At 39.5% G+C, this 22,086-nt stretch overlaps 3 protein-coding genes across 5 annotated transcripts; all 3 read right to left on the reverse strand.

Moving 5' to 3' along the window:
- Positions 1-927: 927 nt before the first annotated feature.
- Positions 928-2,688, reverse strand: LOC134866239 (regulator of G-protein signaling 13-like). The gene is made up of 5 exons (XM_063886301.1): positions 2,464-2,688; positions 2,299-2,358; positions 2,153-2,214; positions 1,898-2,064; positions 928-1,804 (listed from the first exon to the last, which is right to left on the reverse strand). The coding sequence occupies exons 1-5, from the start codon at positions 2,532-2,534 to the stop codon at positions 1,619-1,621; spliced, it is 546 nt and encodes a 181-aa protein (XP_063742371.1). The 5' UTR covers positions 2,535-2,688; the 3' UTR covers positions 928-1,618.
- Positions 2,689-6,408: 3,720 nt separating this feature from the next.
- rgs1 (regulator of G protein signaling 1) lies at positions 6,409-8,711 on the reverse strand. 3 transcript variants are annotated; one of them, XM_063885275.1, is made up of 4 exons: positions 8,408-8,711; positions 8,139-8,199; positions 7,895-8,061; positions 6,409-7,720 (listed from the first exon to the last, which is right to left on the reverse strand). In XM_063885275.1, exons 1-4 carry the CDS (start codon positions 8,435-8,437, stop codon positions 7,544-7,546), a joined length of 435 nt encoding a protein of 144 aa, XP_063741345.1. In that variant the 5' UTR covers positions 8,438-8,711; the 3' UTR covers positions 6,409-7,543. The 3 variants fall into 3 exon arrangements, with proteins under 3 accessions (XP_063741345.1, XP_063741346.1, XP_063741344.1); XM_063885276.1 differs by having other exon boundaries at positions 8,139-8,223; positions 8,408-8,710; XM_063885274.1 differs by having other exon boundaries at positions 8,139-8,218; positions 8,508-8,609.
- A 7,769-nt stretch (positions 8,712-16,480) lies between these two features.
- rgs18 (regulator of G protein signaling 18) lies at positions 16,481-21,858 on the reverse strand. The gene is made up of 5 exons (XM_063886335.1): positions 21,586-21,858; positions 20,998-21,102; positions 20,754-20,815; positions 19,017-19,183; positions 16,481-18,325 (listed from the first exon to the last, which is right to left on the reverse strand). The coding sequence occupies exons 1-5, from the start codon at positions 21,705-21,707 to the stop codon at positions 18,071-18,073; spliced, it is 711 nt and encodes a 236-aa protein (XP_063742405.1). The 5' UTR covers positions 21,708-21,858; the 3' UTR covers positions 16,481-18,070.
- Between the last annotated feature and the right edge of the window lie 228 nt (positions 21,859-22,086).

Here is a 22,086-nt window from a genome sequence, read left to right on the forward strand (position 1 = left end):
TTATGTACATTTCATGTTAAAGAGGACGTAAGAGATTTATCTGTTTGCATCTTCCAGTTTATTTATGTATAGATCATATTCCATTTACGTGTATATTGACTCTTCTTGCAGTATTTATATTTTTATCTTATTTGTATTTACTTGCACATTTTGCAACATTGTCTTGCACTATTTTATTTTGTTTCTGTTTTTTCTTTCACTATTTTTATTTATTTTATGTACTATATATATTATGTTCCATTGTTGGAGGAGCCTGGGACTACGTTTTTCATTGCTATATCTACACTAGCTACTATGTCTCTCCTGGGACATGTCTCCATGCTTTAATGTTCAAAAAGCTCTTTATTTTTTCTCATGCTGCCTGTGCTGCAGCACCTCTTTTCACCCTCTGTCTGAAACCAGAGCCCAGTCTGCTCTGATTGGTTAGCTGGTCAGCTCTGTAGTGATTAGTCAATTGTCTTGGTCAGGCCCTTAGCCTATCATGTACAATGTGTTGGAGCGCTAGCCAATAGAAATATGTGTTGCATAGTAATGTCACTATTTAGGAATACAACAATGGAGTGTCAGGAAAGGGGGGGGGGGGGGGGGGGGGATAGGGCCTCTTATAAATATTTCAATTTAACTGAATGCTGTTTTACTGGTTGTAAAAACTGGCATTACGATTAAAACAAGACAAGCTCATAAAAATAAAGTGTCAGACAGTGTGAAATAAGAGATTCTTTTTTTCTAACCCTGATATAGAATGTTTTTTTGTCAAAAAAAAAAAAGAATATTTCTTTAGATGTCATACTATTCCTTTAAGTTTAGTTGACAAGTGAGCTCAGAGTAATAAACAGTTAATATTCTAGCTGAGTGAGTATATGAATGAAAGGAAAAACACTACATTGATGACCAAGTAGCAGATTTGAGTCATTGTAACAATTAACATTAGAAAGCAAATATAGATAATTTATTCAATATGTACAAATCCACCTCAATGTTAACATTCACATAACCTTCGCATAAACTGTGCACAACATGTAGCTTATTACAAATCATCAATATTGTAACATCTCAGTTTTTTCAGTGTGAAGTCAGAATGCAAAACTTTCAAATGCAGAGCCATGCATAAAAGTCCACATCTAAAAAAGCATCTACGTATCTATTGCTTTAGTGAGAAACAATAAACTGAAGATGGTGTGCAAATGAAGCTTGTGCACTTGCATGATGGGCGGGAAGGGTGTTTGCACCACATACACTTCCGCAGAAAAAGTCCCTACCCTGTTCACAACATAAGCGCGGTATCACTGGGAAGTCCTTTGTTTTACAATAACTGTAGCCATTTTGTGGCCAGGCCCAATCCTTTCCCATTATACCAGCTAATAGTATTTAAAGTCTGTTAAGGTTTTTTAAGGCTTTTCCTCTACACACAGTCATCTTGGATCATGGCCGACCACAGTCTGTCTTTCCAACTCAAAAATAAGGCATGAATGTGTGGAAAAAAAGCAAGTTTCGGCTGTATTTTGGTGTTTCACCAGTGTTCCCGGACAAGCAATAACACCACAGCTTTTCTCAGGTAGTCAAGCACTGAGCTTAGCTTCAGAGTCCAGATTCTGTTAATGCAATGTTTATGGTGTCTTTACATCTGCACCGATTCTGAAGTAGTTTCCAATAGATCCTGATAGAGGTCAGACCTTAGGAAACGTGGGTACGAGTCCCTCTCCATTAGCCCGTAGACAATCCTCCGGGCATCATCAAAGCACAACGAGTTGGGCGTCTTCATGTTCCGCCTGATCAGCTCTCTGGTGTTGTGATCAATGTTGATCTGGAAGAGTAAAGTAATGAGAGTGATTAGAAGAAAGAAGTACAAAAGGTGTCTGAATATAACTCTAAATCAAATGAACTCATCTCTGCTTACCTCTCTCGGAGCCTCGGCTTGAATGTAGCGTTTGAAGATCTTTTTGGCCCTAGAGGACATCCTGAAGGAAGACTTCATCTTCTTATAGTCCTCACAAAGAAGCCAAAACTCAATGTTTTCATCACTGAATTCTGACTTCAAGAAGGCCTGGAATATCTTCGTGCCATCTAAACAGATTAGAATATAACCAACGTTGAGGAGGAATACTGACAATAAGGCTTGAATATGGGCTTTATAGCCTATTAATGAACTTACATTTGGATGATAGAAGCCTCTCGAGTGATTGTGACCACTGGGACATATCTTCGTAACAAAGCCTTTAAAAAAAGATGTGCCGTCACTCAAATGTGCTCAAAGAATTTCAACAATTGAGAATTTAGTTTCAAGTTTTCTTTGCTTACCCCTCAATGTTAGCATCTTGAGACGATCTACACTGCAGCCGAGACTTCAGGTTTCCTCCCCTGGTTATCAAACACAAGGTTTATTTAGTGACATATACTAAAAGCTCAATCGGAAAAAGACACAAAAGGAGTAGATACATTGATTAGTTATAATAAAATATTTACCTCTTCTTGTTATTAAGATCCATGTTGAGGTTCTGTAGCTCCCTTTGTGGTGATACGTCAATACTCGGCATGGCACCAATGCTTTGTGCGTTGGGGACTGTGTGCTGGGCTGCTGTTAGAGAGTTGTCTGTGTCTGTTTGATATATCTGCTCAATTATATATGTAGAGCAGTAGTGTTGGTGAGTATCGTCATACCGTCTTGTTGAGCTAACCGCAGAAAAAGAGGAAGTTGGGGATGACGCAAACATGTGCGCAGACTGCATCTACTGTACAGTCTGTGTGTACTGTACCTGCATCGAAACATGTTTGTTTCAAAGTCCAGGGATGCAAATAGGGCAGTGGAACATTCTGCAGCAGATAGGCAAATCACTTTTTAATCCAGCCTGAAAAACCATGCAAAGGTTACATTTTTGTGACAACATCTTCCCGTAACAAATGAAAAAAAAAAATACAGGGTTTTGTTTTTACATCCTTACTTAGCCTGGAATGACCTGGAATGTTAACTAGTTTACTAACCTAATGCTATGAATCAACATTATTTTATTTTGGGAAATACACCTTTCTCTTGTTTTGCAGAGAGTGAGATGTGGAGATAGATAGTCAGTGTCGAAGCAACAGCCAGTAGTTGACTCTGTCGAAATGTATCAAACTCTTTCTACTAATAACTACTCTCCTGTACTCTAACTTTAAATAAAAAAGTGAAAAGGGCCCCAAACATTTTTAAATGTATGTTGATTGGCTTTAACTATAACTGAGTGACAATTAACATTTTGAACTATACCATTAACTAGTTTTACAGATATTGTTTTGCTGTGCACTCCTAAGCCAGTAGTCAGGTTTCCAACCAAATAAAGCATACATTTTAACTACATTTAAAACAAACCTAAATAAAATGCGAATGAAAACTTGTTTCTATTGACTATCGGTAAGCAAACTATTCGTTGTTTATCGAGGTAAACAGTTTGTAGCACCATTGTCCAGTTGAAAATCATTGCACAACAAGAGGGAGCAACAATAATCAAACCTTAAACAGTGAAAAATAATGTTGATGTTATTTTTTACCTTGGTTCAGGTTTCTTTTCTGGATAAAAAGGCCCCTAATGGCTTAAAAGTATTTTCTCTTTTGCTATGTTTTTATGATTAAGACTTTACACGTTTAACAAAAGTTAAATACTCACAATTTGAAGTAACATTATGGTGATTTTACGTTAAACTGCTATTTGGTTGTTAAAGGTTCAGCTCCTGACACTGATCCTGTCGAAGAGAGACTGCATAGCATCAAATTTGGACCTCAAACCTGCCCAAACCAAACCAGGGATACTCTGGTTTTGTCGTAGGCTATTAGGCCCAGTGTTTTCATAGACAGTCGTATATGTCGTAAGAGCTTGCCAGAACGGCCAGCTGAAAATCCGGAAAAAATACAAATCTAACATCTAGGTCTGGTTCTAACCAGTTTGTCAAGATCATTTGGTCACCTCCCACCAGGATTCTTAATCAATGGTGTGAACTGTGTCACTGAAAGCGGTTTTATTCACTTCCTGTTATGTTTAACCAGGAAACTGCGCAAAACAAAGGCTTTCACCTGGTATCTGGACATTCCCCTGATGTTCTCTTTTAAAAATGCATTCAGAAAATGCATTTTTAAAAGAGAACATCACCAGTCCTTTGTTTTCCTTAGATTTGTATGTATTAATGTATACTTCCCTTTCTTTATACTGTAATACAATATCCCTGATGTAAGCAATATAACGCTGAATGTCATAGGAGGAAATTATTGTTGTTTTTTATGACTAAAGTGTTTAAAAAAAAAATGATAACCCTTCAGTCAGGATTTTCAACTCTTAATATCTGCTAGTATAGAATAAGAAAAAGAAGATGAAGCTGTTTCACTTATTGTTAAATCTTGTACTGTAGTGCACTGAACTAAGGCAAGCTAATACACAAATACATACACTTTAGAGCATGTGAAATTACCGTCGATGGTTTTTCCAACCTTACGACTTCAGTGTATTTTAAGGGTTAAAGGAATGATTCAACTTTTCTTAAAAACTATTGAGATATTTCCCAAAGAATTCCTTCCAGTAAAGTTGGCAATTATAAACATAAGTCAGATTCAATAGTTTCAGATGGTTAAACATCTGTTCATTATTGCAGAGCAAGAGGAAATATTCCGGTACACTGTGCAGCTGCACAGATTTCTAAACATATTCTAACTATGAATAAGTCTAATGAACGTAGAGAGGAAGGAAAGAAGTCGGTGGACTTTAAGGTCCATGGGAAACCTTACGTTTGTGTCCGTCTGTTTGTCTTAAATGGAGATAAACTGACTGAACTGCTGGAAAACAACGTAACAACACTGGGAATGGAGCGTTAACCCTCAGATGTTGTTAAATTGGAACAGTTTGTATTTTTGTGTGGCCGTAGCTTCTCGTGAAAAAAGAAATGAAATGACGTACAAGCCTTTACAAATACAATGCGGCATTCAACAATAGAAAGCACTTTCATCACTTGATGTGTTATAACCTCATACATCATGTAAGATCCCAATCCTTGTATGTTACACTGAAATGCTTAAACTCACACATTTCCTAAAAATAACGGTCCAGCCTAATGCAATGCTGGCATTCGTTAAGAACTTCACTGGAAGGTTTCATTTGAAGCCTTTACTGTAAAATGTAGAACTTAGACAGAGCTATGTCGACAGCATGTTATTTTGTGAAATTCCATCCAACACATGACAAAACATCATTGTGTTGATAGAAGAAAAGAGAGCGGTCAACCTAACATTTAGGTTGACATTATTGGTGCTCAGAGTAGAAACTTTAATCATTTATGACCTAAATGATTAAAGTTTCTACTCTGCGCACCAATGATGTCCGTGAAATGCCATAGCAACAATCCACAAGTGGTTGAGATAATTCAGTCTGAAGCAAAGCAATGGGCTGACCGACTTTATTTGAATTGAAGTTCCTTCAGATAAATGTATTTCTACAGGATAACGTTTACATTCCCTATATCTTGATTTGTTTGACCTCCCTCCATTTTATCTCAGCCATTGTGTTGCAATATTTTGCTACTGGCACTTACAGCTGCTTTGCTACTTCTGTAAATCATAATGTAACTTGGATAACAATGGGTGCAGGGGTGATGTGTTCACAATGCAGAATATGAAGCCAAGCTTATTTTTATACTGTTGTGACACAATTTAACCATGGAAACACATTCAATATGTAGGGGAAGTTAACCTTTTCTGCTAGAAAGGTAGAGTTAATGAATGCAGAAACATTGAATGACCATTCATTTAACACCTGAATCAACACATCTTCAGAAACAGGTTTAAATATGCTTTAACTTGTGTGGCTGAAAATATTCAAGTTTGATAAATGAGGTGACATAAAATACATAATAATAAGTCTTAACCTTTGATAAAGTTTTTAAGCAAACTTAATAAGTTGCTTTTGAGTCAGTCGGAACTGTTTGGTCACTTTATCCTTGTTCATGTGACTTTGCTTTCCCGAAGCTAGATGTTAAACGCTTGCTGTGGTGACATGAACTCTTATCTCAGACACTTTCGTTATCGGTTACTGCACCCGTCTGTGAGTTTCCTCCCTCACTTTGACAATTATATCTATGGCTCGGTTTTTGATATCTTTTTCCACTTCCTGCAAGCAAAATCTACTTTTGCTGGGGCTGAGAATAAGTATGCAAAATTCAGTCTTTTTCACAGTGCCCAACGAACTTCACCCTTCCACAAAAAGAGGGGAGTCGTTGAAGAGGAAGTTGTGGTGAGCAGCCTTTGTGTTGCCCTAAATAAATCGCCCCCTGCATATTCAATGCCACCGACAGAAGCAGAACAAAATGTTCATCTAACTCCAACAGTCACATGGAGAAGCCACTCCGCGTCTACTTCCACTTTCCAAACACAAAAATCAGACAGCAAACACGTTAAGGCCATACAGGCAAGAGAACAATGTAGCATTTTATTTTTCAAGATTGTTAAATGTCATTCCTCCATGCTGGGTTTACTCTCTTTGTGGATGCGACCATTATGTCCAAATGTGTTTTGTTGTGCTCCTTTGTATTTGCATGCGTTTTACATAGGCTATGACACAAGTTTGTATAATCCGCCATGTCCTGGGCATGACAAAGCAAAAAACAAACAGATAAAGCAACAACTATTGTTTGGACTGTTTTTGATGGTAGATTTAAATAAGGGAGAATACGTTTATTTAAAGAGGATTTTACCATTACATCAGATTATTTGAATCCTTCTACTTTTTCAAGATGCATAAACGCCTCCGTTTTTGGCAAATTTAAATGAAGACATTCATATTGTTCCTCCACACAATGTACAAAATGCTTCCAACTGCAGCAAAGATGTAAACCACACAAAGGCAGTTTTTCCCTTTTTTGTTTTTTCAGTTGCTTCTTCTTGTTTCAGATTGATACTGCATGAAGGACTTTGTTGCCATCTGGTGTTTTTTTTTACAACCAATGACAGTATAACCGTATACAGACAGGTTAGGGTTAGACGACAAAGAAAGAGATTTGCATCACATTCAAGAGGACCACACTCAAATGTCCTTCAACTGATTTATATTTAGCTAAATAAATAAAAATCAGGAAAGAAAATCTGAAACAGACACTTAACAACACACTCACATATTTATTTGCACTCAATTTAAAACATATTTGGATTTATATTGGTATAATCAATTAGATAAAGGCATAATAATACTTTACAATTCATCTTTTTTATAATTAATCTCATTGGGGAGGACAAAAAAAGGTAATTATTCAAGAATTATGTGCACAATCCCTTTAAAGATTTTTACCTTGACATAATTAAAGAGATAAGATATAATACAAGCTGCAAATTGTCTTGAGATGTAACTGTCTACTGAATCACACATGTTGAGGAAAGAAAAAAAAGAAGCTATTTCTGCTACACTTGGGATTTGGATTGTATGGCGTAAACCTGTTATCCACACTGAAATCAAAGAGCGCTATACAGCAGATGAGAGTCGGGGAGAGGATTTGGCGAGCCTCCATCTGAGAGGCTGTCAGTTTGGAAAACCAGTCACCTTGAATCACTTCTCCTCAGCAGTCCCTGATAGATGTCAGATTTTAGGAAGCGCGGGTAGCAATCCCTGGCCATCAGACTGTAGATGAGCTTCTGTGCCGTATCAAAGGAAGTCAGGGAGGGCTTGGAGATGTTCTTTGTTATGTTTTCTCTGGTGCCGCAATCTATGTTGATCTGGAATCAAACAATACCGCCCAAAGGCGTCTTACAGCAGCTATTTTCATTCCCTATAAAGTAACAACTTCTAAGGATCTAAGGATCTACCACCATGAAGCAGCCACTAAAGGCCTTCTAAATTGAGAGTTTGAATAAATAACTATTTTTCCCTTTCAGCTAGCAGTTGTTTACCTGTCTGGGCGCTTCTGTTTGGACAAACTCAGAGTAGATCCTGTTGGCGGAGGAGATCATCTCTGGCACCGTCTTGATTTTTTTGTACTCCTCACACGCGAGCCAAAACAGAATGTTCTCCTCGCTGTACTGGGACTTCAGGAACTCCCGGAAAGCTATCTGCCCGGCTGAAAATCACAATACACATTAGGTAGGATAGCAATATATGCAATCGCATATATGCACAGACAGCAGAGACTCGTACCTTTACAACCGAGGACTTTGTCCACGGACTCACTCCAAGTCTCAACATCTTGCAGTGGATCCTTGGGAAAGCAACACAATCTACCCTTGAAAAGAGCATCAAGATCTATCACTAGCCAAGTTATCTGTGAACTCCACAGCACAATGCACCTGCAAACCACACTTGCGTGATTTTAAATGACTTGTAAACAGTTCAAAGCATTGACATCAACCTTAAAAATCACTAGAAGACCCTTCAGATCTTAAGACACAATGCAAATTAAGACTTACAGTGAGAAAACTCCTGGATATTTTCCACATGGTTGCTGTAAGCTGTTGCCTGCTGAAAAAAGGTAAAGGCCCCCCAAAAATAAAATATGCAGTAACTCACTTTATAGCCATCTCCTAGTCCTTTTACGAAGAGAGACAAAGATAAGATCCTGCCAAACTGAAGACGGGGTTGTGATTGTTTGGAAAGGAAGGAGTCAAGTGACTGAACAAATCTAAATGACCCACACCCAACATGAATGGAATATATGGAAATCTTTATGCAAAGTGTTGTTGTCGGGAGAGACGGGGCATCCTTCCGTGTCTGGAAGAGCTTGGCTGTGATTTTTTGTTAGTTATGGTAATCATTACTGAGGATTTGAGAAATGAGGATGGCAGTTAGTAATATAAATAACCTGAATTAAGATGATGTAAACTATTAACTACTTTAGATTTCCATTCATCAGGAAGAACTGCTGTATAATCTTATATCATAACATAACTGCCTGCTGTGGTAGAGCACTACATGTCAAATTCAGAACAAGATTTAACTAAAGGATTAAGCAATGGTCAGGAAGCTCCAGACCATAAACAAATTGCCATAAACAAATTCACTATTAAGGAAAACTCTCGCCATCCTGCCATTTGCATACCTGCTGTGTTCCTTATTCATCAAGAAAAAAAAGCATAAACAAGCATTCAATTATTAATGTGTGCCATATACTTCAGGAAGGACTGGGGAAAACTGACCTTTGAAACTGAAAGTGTATAATTTGGAAAGAAACTTTTCATGTTCATTAGTCACTGATGAGGTTATTACAATTCATCCTGAGGGGAACATGAATGTATGTGCCAAATACCATACCATTCCATCCAGTAGTTGTCAAGGCGTTCAACTGAAAATCCCTAGTGTGAACCTCATAGTGGTACTCGAGGAAAAAACTCAGGGGATCACCAAATTCAAGTACTTAATTTAGTGCTGATGCATTTAGCAGTTGTTAAGATAATGCTCAGTTTGAACTTTTACCTGTTGGCAGGGCTATAAAAGTCAGAGTTTTCCGTCGTTGAGGTTCATCCTATGGGAAACATGAATTTCTGTCCATGCTTATATTTTTAATGGTTCACGAGTTCATAAAAAATCTTCTGGTGGTATTACAGGAAAAGTCAGGGGAGCCCCAGAGTGAGCGATTCATCCTCTGGGGAACATGATTGTCTGTAATCACGTTCATGGCAATCCATAAAGCAGTTTTTCCGGGATTTTTAAGCCCGGACTAAAATGGTTGACAGTCTGACAAATTGTCAGAAAATAAACATTTTTGTAAACATTACTAAAATCAGGTATGTCAGGTAAATAATTAAAGGTATAGTGTCAATAGTGTTATTACTAAAATGTTTTGACTCCACGTTCCTTTGCCATTGTTAGGTTTTTGCTTTTTTAAGATGCCTGAAACAAGGTGGGTGGTTTACACAAACTAAACAAAATGTTTTCAGAAATATGAAATCCTTTATTAGCGCCACAGTGGGTACATTTACAAATGTATGTTTTGTTCTACGACAGGGATTAGATTAGATTATAATAGATAGAACTTTATTCATCCTGAAGGAAATTCTTTTTGCAAGGTTGCTCCAAAATTACAAAACAGAGAATACTTAGAAAACAGAATACTAGGGTAATAATAGGGTTCTAGGGTTAGGGTTGGATTAAGTAAGGTAAAGCTTTTCCTTGTCTCTAAATAGGCAGTTACTAAGTCATCACACTGGACATTAGTTCACCTTTATCTTCTTGACATGAATGTATGCCTCCTTGGGGAGTTTGTTTTTAGCCGTTATCTTTTTTATTCTGACGATTACATTTATGCTTCAGGAATGTAAAAAGCTCATTGTGTAGGTCATATTGCTAAACCAAATGTGTTAGTATCCTCAACGTTTATGTATTACGCAGAGCTTGTTTTTTTGCATTACTCCAATGGAAAAAACACATCGATTTTTTTCTCAAGGGAACCATCACGATTGATATTCCCAGAACTCTTTTCAGAGTTTCTATAGTGTAGTCACGTGATCCTGAGCTATATGTGGAGGAATGTCCTTTAAGTGTAAAAAAGGAATAGGGAATGTAAACCAAACAGTAGATCAGATACATTACATTCAGTGTGTTTTAACATATGGTCTTAACCTGTGGTGGAGATGTTGAGGGCCCAAACAAACCAATAATGTAAATCACAACAGGGGATGAAAAACACCCAGGCTACCCATATTTGCATGTGTGTAGACGCACCAGGTCAAGAAATTTGTGTTTCAAAAAAGGCACTGGCAGGAAAGCATAACTGGGGAGTGTCTTTGTGAACTCACTGCATGGTACTCAAGAAGTTCTGTGTTATTAGCCTTTCATATTCTCAGATCAAAAGTCATTCTTAACAGTCAGTGTATCCATCCGTGGACAAAAGGGACAACCCTGAAAAAGCTTATTTTGTAAAAGATCATTGATATTTTTCTGTTCTACATTGAAATGTGCTGAGTCTCATTGGTGATACAGCAATGCACTTCCTACCAAGATGCATTTTTTCCCACCATACACAGGGTGGCACTCTAGTCCTCTTCAGGCCCCCCATCTGTATTCTACAACAGCACCATTTGTCCAGCTTTCTCTGTCATTGACAGCAATTTCTCTTTGCTTTTTGGTCCTGCTTGTTTTATTTAGTCAATCACAAACAGGGTTTTGACCCTTCTTCTGCAGGGTGGGGGTTGGTGTAGGGTGAAGATGTAACTGAAAAATTCATTCAAATTAGATTTCAAAGCCCTGAAAGTAAATCAGTAAGCAAGTCAGTGGTTTAATTAGAAAGTGTCTCATCCCTTTGTCTCGTCTTCTAACATGAAAACAGCAAACAACAGGGATCCTGCGGTGAGATTTGTTTGTTTTTGCTTTTCAGCAGGGATTTTTTTCCCATTTTCTGAGAGCCCTAAAAGAATATATTGAACAAGTTAGAAAAACTCAAGGTCAAGCATCTACTCGACCTCAGTGAAAAATCACACAAAGAGAACATTTTTTTTTTTTAGTATGTTTCCACTTGGCCCAATACAGCTGACAGATGGTAAAGTATTTTCCCACAGAAATGGTTTGAATGATATTTAGCCCTCAGCAGAGAATCTGCATAGATTCTCAAGAAAACCACTCAACTGTTCATTGGCGAACATGTTGCCGCTTTTAGGTTGCCCATCCATCATTCAACTGAATCTTATTTTTCCCCCATATAAACACAATCTTCTTATTAAGGTCGCTACACTTTGGTTTGGCATTTAGTATTCAAAGTACAAATTCTCACCTTGAGTCTTGCTTACAAACTTTATTTTGGTCCATCAATATTGTTGCAGGCCAGCAGCATCAAGTGCAAACAGAATGGTATGGGGTGCATTTCACTACTCAATATCTGAGCCTGGGAGTCTGCAACTCTGTTACTAAATTTGTCTCGCGTAGAGTTAGATAAAAGCTTCAAAGATTGAACAAATATGTACTTAAATTGGGAACCTGTGGTGAAAAAGTTTTAATACCAGAGCCCAAGGGTGCAAAACTTCAGACAGACTTTTGCTAAGATTGAGAAATCTTAGCAAAAGCAACCCATTGTTTTAGAGAATGTGTGTAAAACATTTGTGTGTAAGCCTTTGGTACTGGTTCTCATTTTATTTTACAAGCATTATATTTTCTGGAGAAGCCGCACAGCTCACTAAGAATCCTGTTCTTCGACTTCTCCAGCACCTTCAACACGATCCAGCCACACCTGCTCACTGACAAGCTGTCACTGATGCAGGTGGATCACAGCTTGGTGGCCTGGATCACTGACTACCTCACCAACAGACCTCAGTATGTCAGAATGCAGGGCAGTGTGTCTGATGTGCTGGTGAGCAACACTGGAGCCCCCCAAGGAACTGTGCTGTCACCATTACTGTTCACCCTCTACACCTCTGACTTCTGCTTCGACTCCGGCTCACGCCACCTACAGAAGTTCTCCGATGACTCCTCCATCGTCAGCTGCATCACAGATAACAACGAGGAGGAGTACAGGGCCCTGGTGGAGAACTTCGTAGACTGGTGTGACAACAACCACTTCCAGCTCAACATCAGCAAGACTAAGGAGCTGGTGGTGGACTTTAGGCAGAGCATGAAGAGGTCTTTAAACCCAATCACCATCAGGGGGTAGGAGGTGGAGGTGGTGAACAGCTACAAGTTCCTGGGAGTGCACTTGAACAATAAAGTGGACTGGAGTGACAACACTGACACTCTCTTCAGGAAGGGACAGAGCAAGCTGTTCTTCCTTAGGAGGCTCAGGTCCTTCAATGTGTGCAGGAGGCTGCTGCAGACGTTCTACCAGTCTGTGGTGGCCAGTGTGCTCTTCTTTGCCGTGGTGTGCTGGAGGGGAAACACCAACAAAAGGGATGCTGACAGGCTGAACGAGCTCGTGAGGAAGGCTAGCTCTGTTGTTGGAGTTAAACTGGACAATCTGGAGGAGGTGGCTGAGGGGAGGATGAGGATGAAACTGGACAGTATCTAGCTAGTGAAGATGAGGAGTACGTTCAGCCACAGACTCATCCCACCTCCACACAGCACTAAGTGCCTGGGAAACTCCTTTGTGCCTGTAGCCATCAGGCTGCACAACAACGGGTTAACCATGTGACTCACTGACAATAACCCGGACTGCACATAAAGTCTGCACTTTTGAACTATAACTTTGACCTGACCTGAGGGATCAACTCCAATATCACGGGCGGAAGTCACTGATGTAGTCAAACAACTACACAGTGGCAAAGCCCCGGGGGTGGACAAGATCCGCCCAGAAATGCTGAAGGCTCTGGGTGTTGAGGGACTGTCATGGTTGACACGTCTCATCAACATTGCGTGGAAGTCGGAAACAGTACCGAAGGAGTGGCAGACCGGGGTGGTGGTTCCCCTTTTTAAAAAGGGGGATCAGAGGGTGTGTGCCACTTACAGAGGCATCACACTACTCAGCCTCCCCGGGAAAGTTTACTCTAAGGTGCTGGAAAGGAGGGTCTGGCCGATTGTTGAACCTCAGATTGAGGAGGAACAATGCGGTTTGCGTCCTGGTCGTGGAACGACGGACCAGCTTTTCACTCTCGCAAGGATCCTGGAGGGGGCCTGGGAGTACGCTCATCTGGTCTATATATGCTCTGTGGATTTGGAGAAGGCGTATGACCGGGTTCCCAGGGAGATACTGTGGGAGGTGCTGCGGGAGTATGGGGTGAAGTGGTCTCTACTCAGGGCCATCCAATCTCTGTACTCTCAAAGCGAGAGCTGTGTCCGGGTCCTCGGTAGCACATCGGACCGATTTCCGGTGAGGGTTGGCCTCCGCCAGGGCTGGGCTTTGTCACCAATCCTGTTTGTGATATTCATGGACAGGATTTCGAGGCGTAGTCGTGAGGGAGGGGGTCTGCAGTTCGGTGGGCTAAGGATTGCACCACTGCTTTTTGCAGATGATGTGGTCCTAATGGCTTCATCGGTCTGTGACCTTCAGCACTCACTGGATCGGTTCGCGGCCGAGTGTGAAGCGCCTGGGATGAGGATCAGCACCTCCAAATTTGAGGCCATGGTTCTCAGCAGGAAACAGATGGACTGTCCACTCCAGGTAGGGAATGAAGCCTTACCCTAAGTGAAGGAGTTCAAGTATCTCGGGTCTTGTTCTCGAGTGAGGGAACAATGGAGCGTGAGATGGGCCGGAGAATTGGAGCAGCGGGAGCGGTACTGCAGTCGCTTTACCGCACCGTTGTGACAAAAAGGGAGCTGAGCCAGAAGGCATTTTCGTTCCTACCCTCACCTATGGTCATGAAGGATGGGTCATCCGGGAGGGACTCGGAGTAGAACCGCTGCTCCTTCGTGTTGAAAGGAGCCAGTTGAGGTGGTTCGGGCACCTAGTGAGAATGCCCCCTGGGCGCCTCCCTAGGGAGGTGTTCCAGGCACGTCCAGCTGGGAAGAGACCGAGGGGTAGACCTGGGACCAGGTGGAGGGATTATATCTCTTCGCTGGCCTGGGAGCGCCTTGGAATCTCCCAGTCAGAGCTGGTTGATGTGGCCAGGGAAAGAGAAGTTTGGGGCTCTCTGCTGGAGCTGTTACCTCCGCGACCCTGACGGATAAGCGGGAGAAGATGGAAGGATAGATGGATGGATGGACTTTGACCTGCACTCTCTTTCTGCACACATAAATGTGTATATTTTTAACAATACTTTGTTACTTATCTGTATATCATTTTTTTATTTAAATTTTTTTTATTTTAATTTCTTTCATATCCCTGTTTGAACCTGTACTGTTTTTCCTCTTCTCTGTTGCTGCATAAACACTTGAATTTCCCCACAGGGATTAATAAAGGTACATCTTATCTATCTTATCTTATCTTTTAAGGCTGCTCTTTCACACTTTTGGAATTGGATGTATGTTCATTAGTCAATGTTGAGTTTATTCCAATTCAACCCGAGGGGAACATAAATGTTTGTTCATGTTAATCAAGTCAGGACTTTTGAAACTTAAGGATTTAGTTGAGTTCCAGACACTACTAGTTATTTTCAGGGCAAAAAGCAAAGTATTACCAGAACATTTACAAAAAATGTTTGTTTTTAGTTCAGAGGACCGAAGAAGGACATTTCATTTTAAGCATCAGTATGCACAGACTACTTTAAAGCAGATGTGTATTTCAGTGGTTGGAGTCAAACTGTGGAATTGTCTACAGAATGATTTAAAGGGTTGTATGAATATTTTTCAGTTCAAGAAGATGTATAAAAAAAGAGTAACTAAACTTTATGAAGTGGTAGGTAATCTGTTTCCTTAGTTGATTGTGTATTAGTGTACATGTCGCTTGTTTCTTTTCTCACGTTAGTGTAAGTATTTGTTGTTTGAACTGTTACCTGCTGGAAGACCTTTGTGAAAAATCAGAGAATCAGTACAAGTGTTGGGGTTCATCCTAATCTTGCTTATCTATTTAATGGTGGTCAAGAGTTCATAAAAAATATTCTGGTGGTACCACAGGAAAAGTTAGGGGAGCCCCAGAGTGAGTGGGATTCATCCTTCGGGGGAACATGATTGTTTGTAATCACATTCATGTCATCCGTAAAGCAGTTGACAGGATTTTTCAGTCCGGACTAAAATGGTTGAACCGTTTCCCTCCAGTGGTTCGTCTTTAACTTTTGGATAATTGCAAAGGATTTTTGTGCAGACTAAGACACATTTAAATACTAATGGGGGGATGAAAAAAAAGGAAATCTGTAATAAATTTACCAGGCCGGCTGAGCTCAATATAATAATGAAATGTTATTTCTATAGCCCAATATCACACATTACACATGTGTCTCAGGGGGCTTCATAGTTTGTGCAGGTTGCAACAACCTCTGTCCTAAGATCATCACATCATACAAGGAAAAACTCGTAAAGCAACCCCACAGTTAAAGGCAAGCCTGAACCAGCCCTAACTATAAGCTTAATCGCATAGGAAAGTACCATGCATACTCTTAAGAGTGGAGAGGATGACTACTCCACAAACTGGAAGAAGTTTCCACAGAACTCAATAGTTGCATTACGTTTTCCCCCTCTTCACCATGCGTTAGAGGACACATACAGTAGGTGCATAATTAATGTGAAATGTGAGGTATGGAATTCTGTTTCTTGTTTTTATTTAATTTAATTTATTTAGGCTGAGATTGACTTTATGTCTCTGAAGGCTACTTCAAAAACCCTGGCATCTGTGTTAATGAGATAAACCAGCTCATTCCGTGTTGCATGTGCATTCTCTATGCAGTGGAGATTATTAATTACTCCTTAATTTGTTCCACACACATACTTTGGGGGTGAACACAGTGGGATCCCTGACATTTCAAATTAAAATGTATTTGTCTTTGTCAGAAGTGTAGCCATTGCATACATATACAGTAACATGAATAATTATGTGCTAGAGCAGCGGGAGTTGATAAGGTCTATTAATTTTTCAGTGGTTTGGAATAGGGAGCAACACATAAAAACAATTTTCCACTAGTGTAATATGATCACATTATATCTCCATTTGTCACATTAAGATGTGGTTCAAACTAATAAATGACACTAAAGGCCTCATTAAAACCGCTTTATTAGGAAAGTGTTTATTTGAGTTTAGTATGTACATTTTACAACAGCAAGGCAACATATGAGCATAGATAAATTATATTAGATGGCAGCAAACTGAAAAAGCAGCAATCATAAGTCATATCATTTCATATTAGTATTCAAATAAGATATGGATTTTCTGAGTGAAAATATGATACATTTTTATTCCTTATAAAGAGAGATATATATATCCCTCATAAAAACCTTTCAGTGCTTTGCAGTGACCTTGGGTGCAGGCTTTCACTGCAAGGTAGACCGAAATGTGTTTTGACAGTGCCAGGGATAAAATCTAGTCCATTTTAATGAGAAATTGCCGAATTAGCCTGCCATTTCCACTGTATTATGGACGTATAGGATGCTATTGCTGGTTTAGAAGACAAAGCAACTGAAGTATAATGCCTCTGAAGAAGGAGAGTGGCCTCCGTGTGGCTGGCTGTACGGCTGACTGGGTACTGTCAGTAGCGTTGAGTCACTTCAACTGAGATTCGGTCTCTAAACATCCCACTGCCTGTCATTCAAGTTTTGCAAGATTTAAAGTAACAACAAATTCTTCAATAAAGGTTTAAACCACACGCAGTCTGTTGCCCCAAGAAAGAAAATAAAGACATTGTTCCATATGTGCAAAGTGAATTATCAGTTCTGATTGGCCAGAGGGTGAACATTATTTACAGGCCTTGTATCATTTCGAACGTATTCTTATGGCTGAAAGGCTAGTGGTGACATCTCTTGTACAGATGCACGTAGTAAATTACTAATGGTTTGACATCTTAGGAAATACACTCATTCACTTTCTTGCCAAGATGACACAAAGAGTGAAATGAGAAAATGTATACCAATTGTCTATGATAGATAAAAAGCTACCAGATAGCATAGCTCAGCCTGATATGTATGAGATACAGTTAGCTGAACTGACTGCAGGAAGTTTCTGCATAATTCCTGCAACCCAATATGTAATGTCTTACTTGTTATATAGGCACATTTTTACTTAAACAAAATACGCTTCCCAATGTATACCACATTTAGCTTAAACTTAAGATGTACCCTGCAAACCAAGTCAGTAGCTAGCTAGCACTAACTTAAGCTAGTTCCTCGCTCTCCCTAGCTCCACCCTATCATTCAAATATGGTCACTTCTGGTCTCAGACAAATAAGATGGAGAAGGCTAAAATGCCAAACGTCCAATGGACTGCATCACAGTGGATATCCTCATTTAATTTATCCAGTCAATGATCAGATTATAAAACGAGCTATGTTTAGCCTAATGCTAGGTGTATTTTGCTATAGATGTGTGCATATCGAGCTAGCTGTTTCCTTATATTTCCAGTCTTTATGCTACGCTAAGCTAACCAGGCAGCTGTAGCTATACTCATCTTACATCTTTGAGAGTGGTAACAATATTCTAAATTCTTGAAAAGAAAGCAAATAACACACTTTGCAGAAGCAAACCTGTGGCTAATTAGCACATTGCTCGTTTCAACAATTATGCTGCTCCTCACGGAATATCTCATATTTAAAAATCTATTTCACAGAGTGAGGGACCACACTGAAATGCCATTTCTACCAGGCCGAAGGTTCATTTGTGGCCTCACCCCTGTCGTTGAATACACAGGAGCGTGACCTTCTGCGAAACATGGTTGCCCCAGGGCCTTTCCTCCTGGTGAGACGCAGATAAATGTCAGAGTTGAGGAACCTGGGGTAGGAGTCCTTTTTCATCAGACTGTAGATTTTTATCTGGGCTGCTTCAAAACAGCTCTTTGTGGGCTTTGCCATGACCTTCTGAATGGCCATCTTTGTGTTGTAGTCGATGTTGACCTAAATGAAAAGAGAAGGATTTAAAGACATTAAAAACTGAACTAATACAAAATATTCAACATCACCACAGCTCTCAAATATTAATGCATATCAAACTGCAACTCTTCAACCATCAATATTGAAGGTTACATTCATTTACATTTGGGTCTCTCTGCAAATCACTCAAGCTGTTTCATGCTTTCCAGCTAGCGCAGCATTCTCCATATTTACACAAGCGATCATGTTAGAATGAAAGTGTGTGGGTGATGCTCTCTGCAGTTCTACAGAGGACTGTCTAAACCACAAACCAGACACCACACTCTCAACGGTCAGATCTGCTGCAGGTCATGAAAGCAGATCGCATGGTGGTCGCAACATCCTTGCAACAAACGGAAACCTTCAAAACTGTGACTGTGTCACACAGAAATAACCTGAGCTGCTTTGCACTAAATGCATGACCTCAGCGAGCAGCTGCTCCTAAAGATTGTTCGCAAAGGTCAACCCACTGCAGGCTCATGACTATGCAATGCTTAAGAATTCAACCACTGTTTTTTTCATATGACATCTATATTTCAAACCTCCAACAGCATTCCAAAAGCCAAAGGCAACAGTAGACCGCAGGTATTGTTGAGCCTTTGCAGCTCAACATAATAGCCTATTATGCAGCATTACATATACACAGTTTAAGATAAATTAAAATGTCATGTCGTACCTCTTTAGGCGCTTCTGTTTCAATATGAACCGTATAAATATATTTGGCTTTGGAAAGCAGTTTGGTCTCAGAATCAATGGTCTTGTATTCTTCACAGGCCAACCAGAACTCAATGTTTTCCTCACTGAATTCTGTCCTGAGGAACTGAGAGAAGCTTTCCACCCCATCTGATGAAGAGAAACAGAGACAATGTTATTTACTATAAACACAATACAAAGTCACACTACTGTTCATTACAAAATAGATATTTCAGTGCCTTTGGGTAAACAAAGCTCACATTAGATTATCAGGATGTTTTAAGGACAAAAGGTGGAATTTAAAGGGACCTTATTATGCTTTTTGGGGGTTTCCCTTTCCTGTAATGTGTTAAATAGGTTTTTGTGCATGTAAATGGTCTGTAAAAGCAGGATAAAATCCGATAGTCTGGACCCCCTTTTACTACCGTATCATAGTCACTATGTTACACTTGCGCTCCTATTGGCTAGCATTCGAACACATTACGTCATAGGCTGAGGGGCGGGACATCTCTAAGCTGTTGATTAATCACAACAGAGCTGGCCAGCTAACCAATCACAGCAGACTGGGCTCTGGTTTCAGACAGAGGGTAAAAAGAGGTGCTGCAGCACAGGCAGTATGAGAAAAATAAAGAGCTTTTTGAACATTAAAGAATGGAGACATGCTCCATTACATTTGTCTGTTTGTATGTTTGTAGATGTGCTGATATGGAAAGTTTGTAATAAACTAAATGATAAAGTGTAGTAAAGTAATTTTTGATCTGTGCAATGTATTTGTGAAATTGTAAGAAAAAGGAGCAAAGTTGTACATGTAGGTATGATGTCAGCGAGAAGGAGGGTCCAAAAAACACCAGACCGCTTTGCATGAGTTTGAAACGTAATTAATTTAGTTGACATGTACTTCACTTCTGTATTTACAATACGTTAACCCACCTCAGTAGTTATTTTAATCCAAACACTGACTTGCTTGTCACGTTACTACGCGACTTCTGCAGTTATTTTAACCTAAACCACAAAAAAACCTACGCAAGTGTTTCCTCCAAAGACAGAACATTATTTTGCAAGGACTGCATATATGTAAGGAGTGGTAATTCCCATCTAATGCTACATTAACATTGAAAAATATCTTTTTTAAGATATCATATGAACCGTTGTATGAGGATACGTTGGCCAAAGAGTGTATATGGCATTACAATTAGCAAACCTCATACATCAAAAGTGTTTCAATGCAACATATGCATTAATGTAGCAGTAAGTGCACAATCAAAATTGTACTCTGTACCGTACAAATATCAAAATACTTCTTCTACCTCTTCCTCATACCAAAGTTGCTCAAAATGACAGTACAAACAATAACTTAGCAATAACATAACCCTTCAATAGCGTACATATACTTTTAGTATTATAAATCTTAAATACTATCGATAAAACCATTCCAAAATGAGCACATTCAGTGGTGTACAATGTTTCAAAGCTGCACTACATTGCAACTTCTCTGCTTATGAGGAAGTTGCATAGTTTCTGTGTTGCTATTGGTGCGAACAAACATTAAAAGATGTAGTGAAACTACCACTTCTCACTCCATTAACTATTTATATCCCCTAGAACTTCTTATCAGTTAACAATTCACATGCAGCAAACAGTTATACACAGAATAGAGTACGCCCTTTGTGTGCAACAATTTGCCTCAACATTGTTGTGAATCTTTGGACATTTATCTGACCTGAGTGCTTCAGCAGTTCTTCAAAGGAGTCGCTCCATTGCAAAGCCGCCTCTGGTGAGATGCTGCAAAAAAAATCAGAAATATGCTCAGCTCTTCCCTATTGATGAAGCAACAAATGTTGAGGTATCCTTTGACATGTCTGCATGCCATGTTGCCACCAGTGTGCAATGAGTCATGAAGGGTACTGGAAGCTGAGGTTGAACATAAGTAATACAATATTTGATATAAATGCATTTTGCCTCACTTGCTGGGTGGCGTATTTGTCTTTTTATGGGGACTGACGTTTTCATGAGAGCCTGACTTGGTGAGAAAAAGGCTGAGTCGGCTCTTCCTCTCCTTGTCTTTCTGTCTGCAAACACAGGAGAAAATACATCAAGCTCCACAAACTGTCAGCCGCTTAAACGGTAGCACAGTGAACCAAATCAGCAACTTATGAGAGAATAACTCCTCGCAGACACATTGCTAAAGTGGCTTACAAGACGTGCTATAAATTACACAATGTCTTTTTGGTCAACTACAAATTGGAAGAAAAGTCTTGCATGCACACGAGTTCACGGAGAGACTCATCATGGAGGACAGCTTTTGGAAGTCTATCCTCCTTACATGGTGTCAACTGCACTCATTTTCATGTACTATATGAACACATTAAATAGTTATCATGCAGTATTATAATGCTTGTTAGTAAGAAGTGATCTATACACAAAGAAACTTGCTGTGTCTCTACTCATGACTAAAGTTTTCACGTTTTTCTACATTTACTTAAACACACTATGAAATGAGTTATTCTTAAAACAGTTAAACAATAGAAAACAGCTGAGTTTCACACACCAACCTGCTAAAATCGTCCTTCATCTTTGGTGCCTGCGAGTGTTGTGGACCAAACATTTTGAAATACGCTTCCTCCTTTGGGCCCATGTAGTTGAATTGAGGAAATAGAAAAAGAAGTGTCTCCATGCTGTTTTGCGTGTATCTAGTGTGCAAAGTGGCACGCCACAAATAGCTCTCTGAATTTTTTTTAACCCATCACTCGATGAACCATCTCGTCTTTTATAAAAACCTGCTCGCATTTCATTTCCCTTACCTTTTGCTTTACTTCCTGTAATGGTGTAACCACTTACAGCTAACAGCCCCATCAGTGATGCAGAAAAGCCCCTGTGTTCAACATCCTGTCAAATGTTTCCTTAGAAATTTGGAAAGTCAGCCAGCTATGCTCATGCATAGGTGTTTTTTGTTTTTGTTTTTTGGCTGAGTTTATGTCTTATCATTTTACGACAATAACACAATGTGCTAATTAAGTAATTATGATCTAATAACCCAAGTGCCCCAAAAAACA

The sequence above is a fragment of the Eleginops maclovinus genome, chromosome 6 (assembly GCF_036324505.1).
Source record: "Eleginops maclovinus isolate JMC-PN-2008 ecotype Puerto Natales chromosome 6, JC_Emac_rtc_rv5, whole genome shotgun sequence".
NCBI classification, from domain to species: Eukaryota; Metazoa; Chordata; class Actinopteri; order Perciformes; family Eleginopidae; genus Eleginops; species Eleginops maclovinus.

Excerpts from the sequence above, each read along its gene's own strand:
- LOC134866239 (XM_063886301.1), bottom strand. The coding sequence starts at position 2,534 with ATGCCGAGTATTGACGTATCACCACAAAGGGAGCTACAGAACCTCAAC. Across the intron at positions 2,359-2,463 it reads GATCTTAATAACAAGAAGAG|GGGAGGAAACCTGAAGTCTC; the intron begins GTAAATATTTTA and ends TTTGATAACCAG. Across the intron at positions 2,215-2,298 it reads CAAGATGCTAACATTGAGGG|GCTTTGTTACGAAGATATGT; the intron begins GTAAGCAAAGAA and ends CTTTTTTTAAAG.
- rgs1 (XM_063885276.1), bottom strand. The coding sequence starts at position 8,437 with ATGTGGAAAATATCCAGGAGTTTTCTCACT. Across the intron at positions 8,062-8,138 it reads CAAAGTCCTCGGTTGTAAAG|CCGGGCAGATAGCTTTCCGG; the intron begins GTACGAGTCTCT and ends TGTGATTTTCAG. Across the intron at positions 7,721-7,894 it reads AAACAGAAGCGCCCAGACAG|ATCAACATAGATTGCGGCAC; the intron begins GTAAACAACTGC and ends GTTTGATTCCAG.
- rgs18 (XM_063886335.1), bottom strand. The coding sequence starts at position 21,707 with ATGGAGACACTTCTTTTTCTATTTCCTCAATTCAACTACATGGGCCCA. Across the intron at positions 20,816-20,997 it reads ACAAATACGCCACCCAGCAA|CATCTCACCAGAGGCGGCTT; the intron begins GTGAGGCAAAAT and ends TTTTTTTTGCAG. Across the intron at positions 18,326-19,016 it reads AAACAGAAGCGCCTAAAGAG|GTCAACATCGACTACAACAC; the intron begins GTACGACATGAC and ends CTTTTCATTTAG.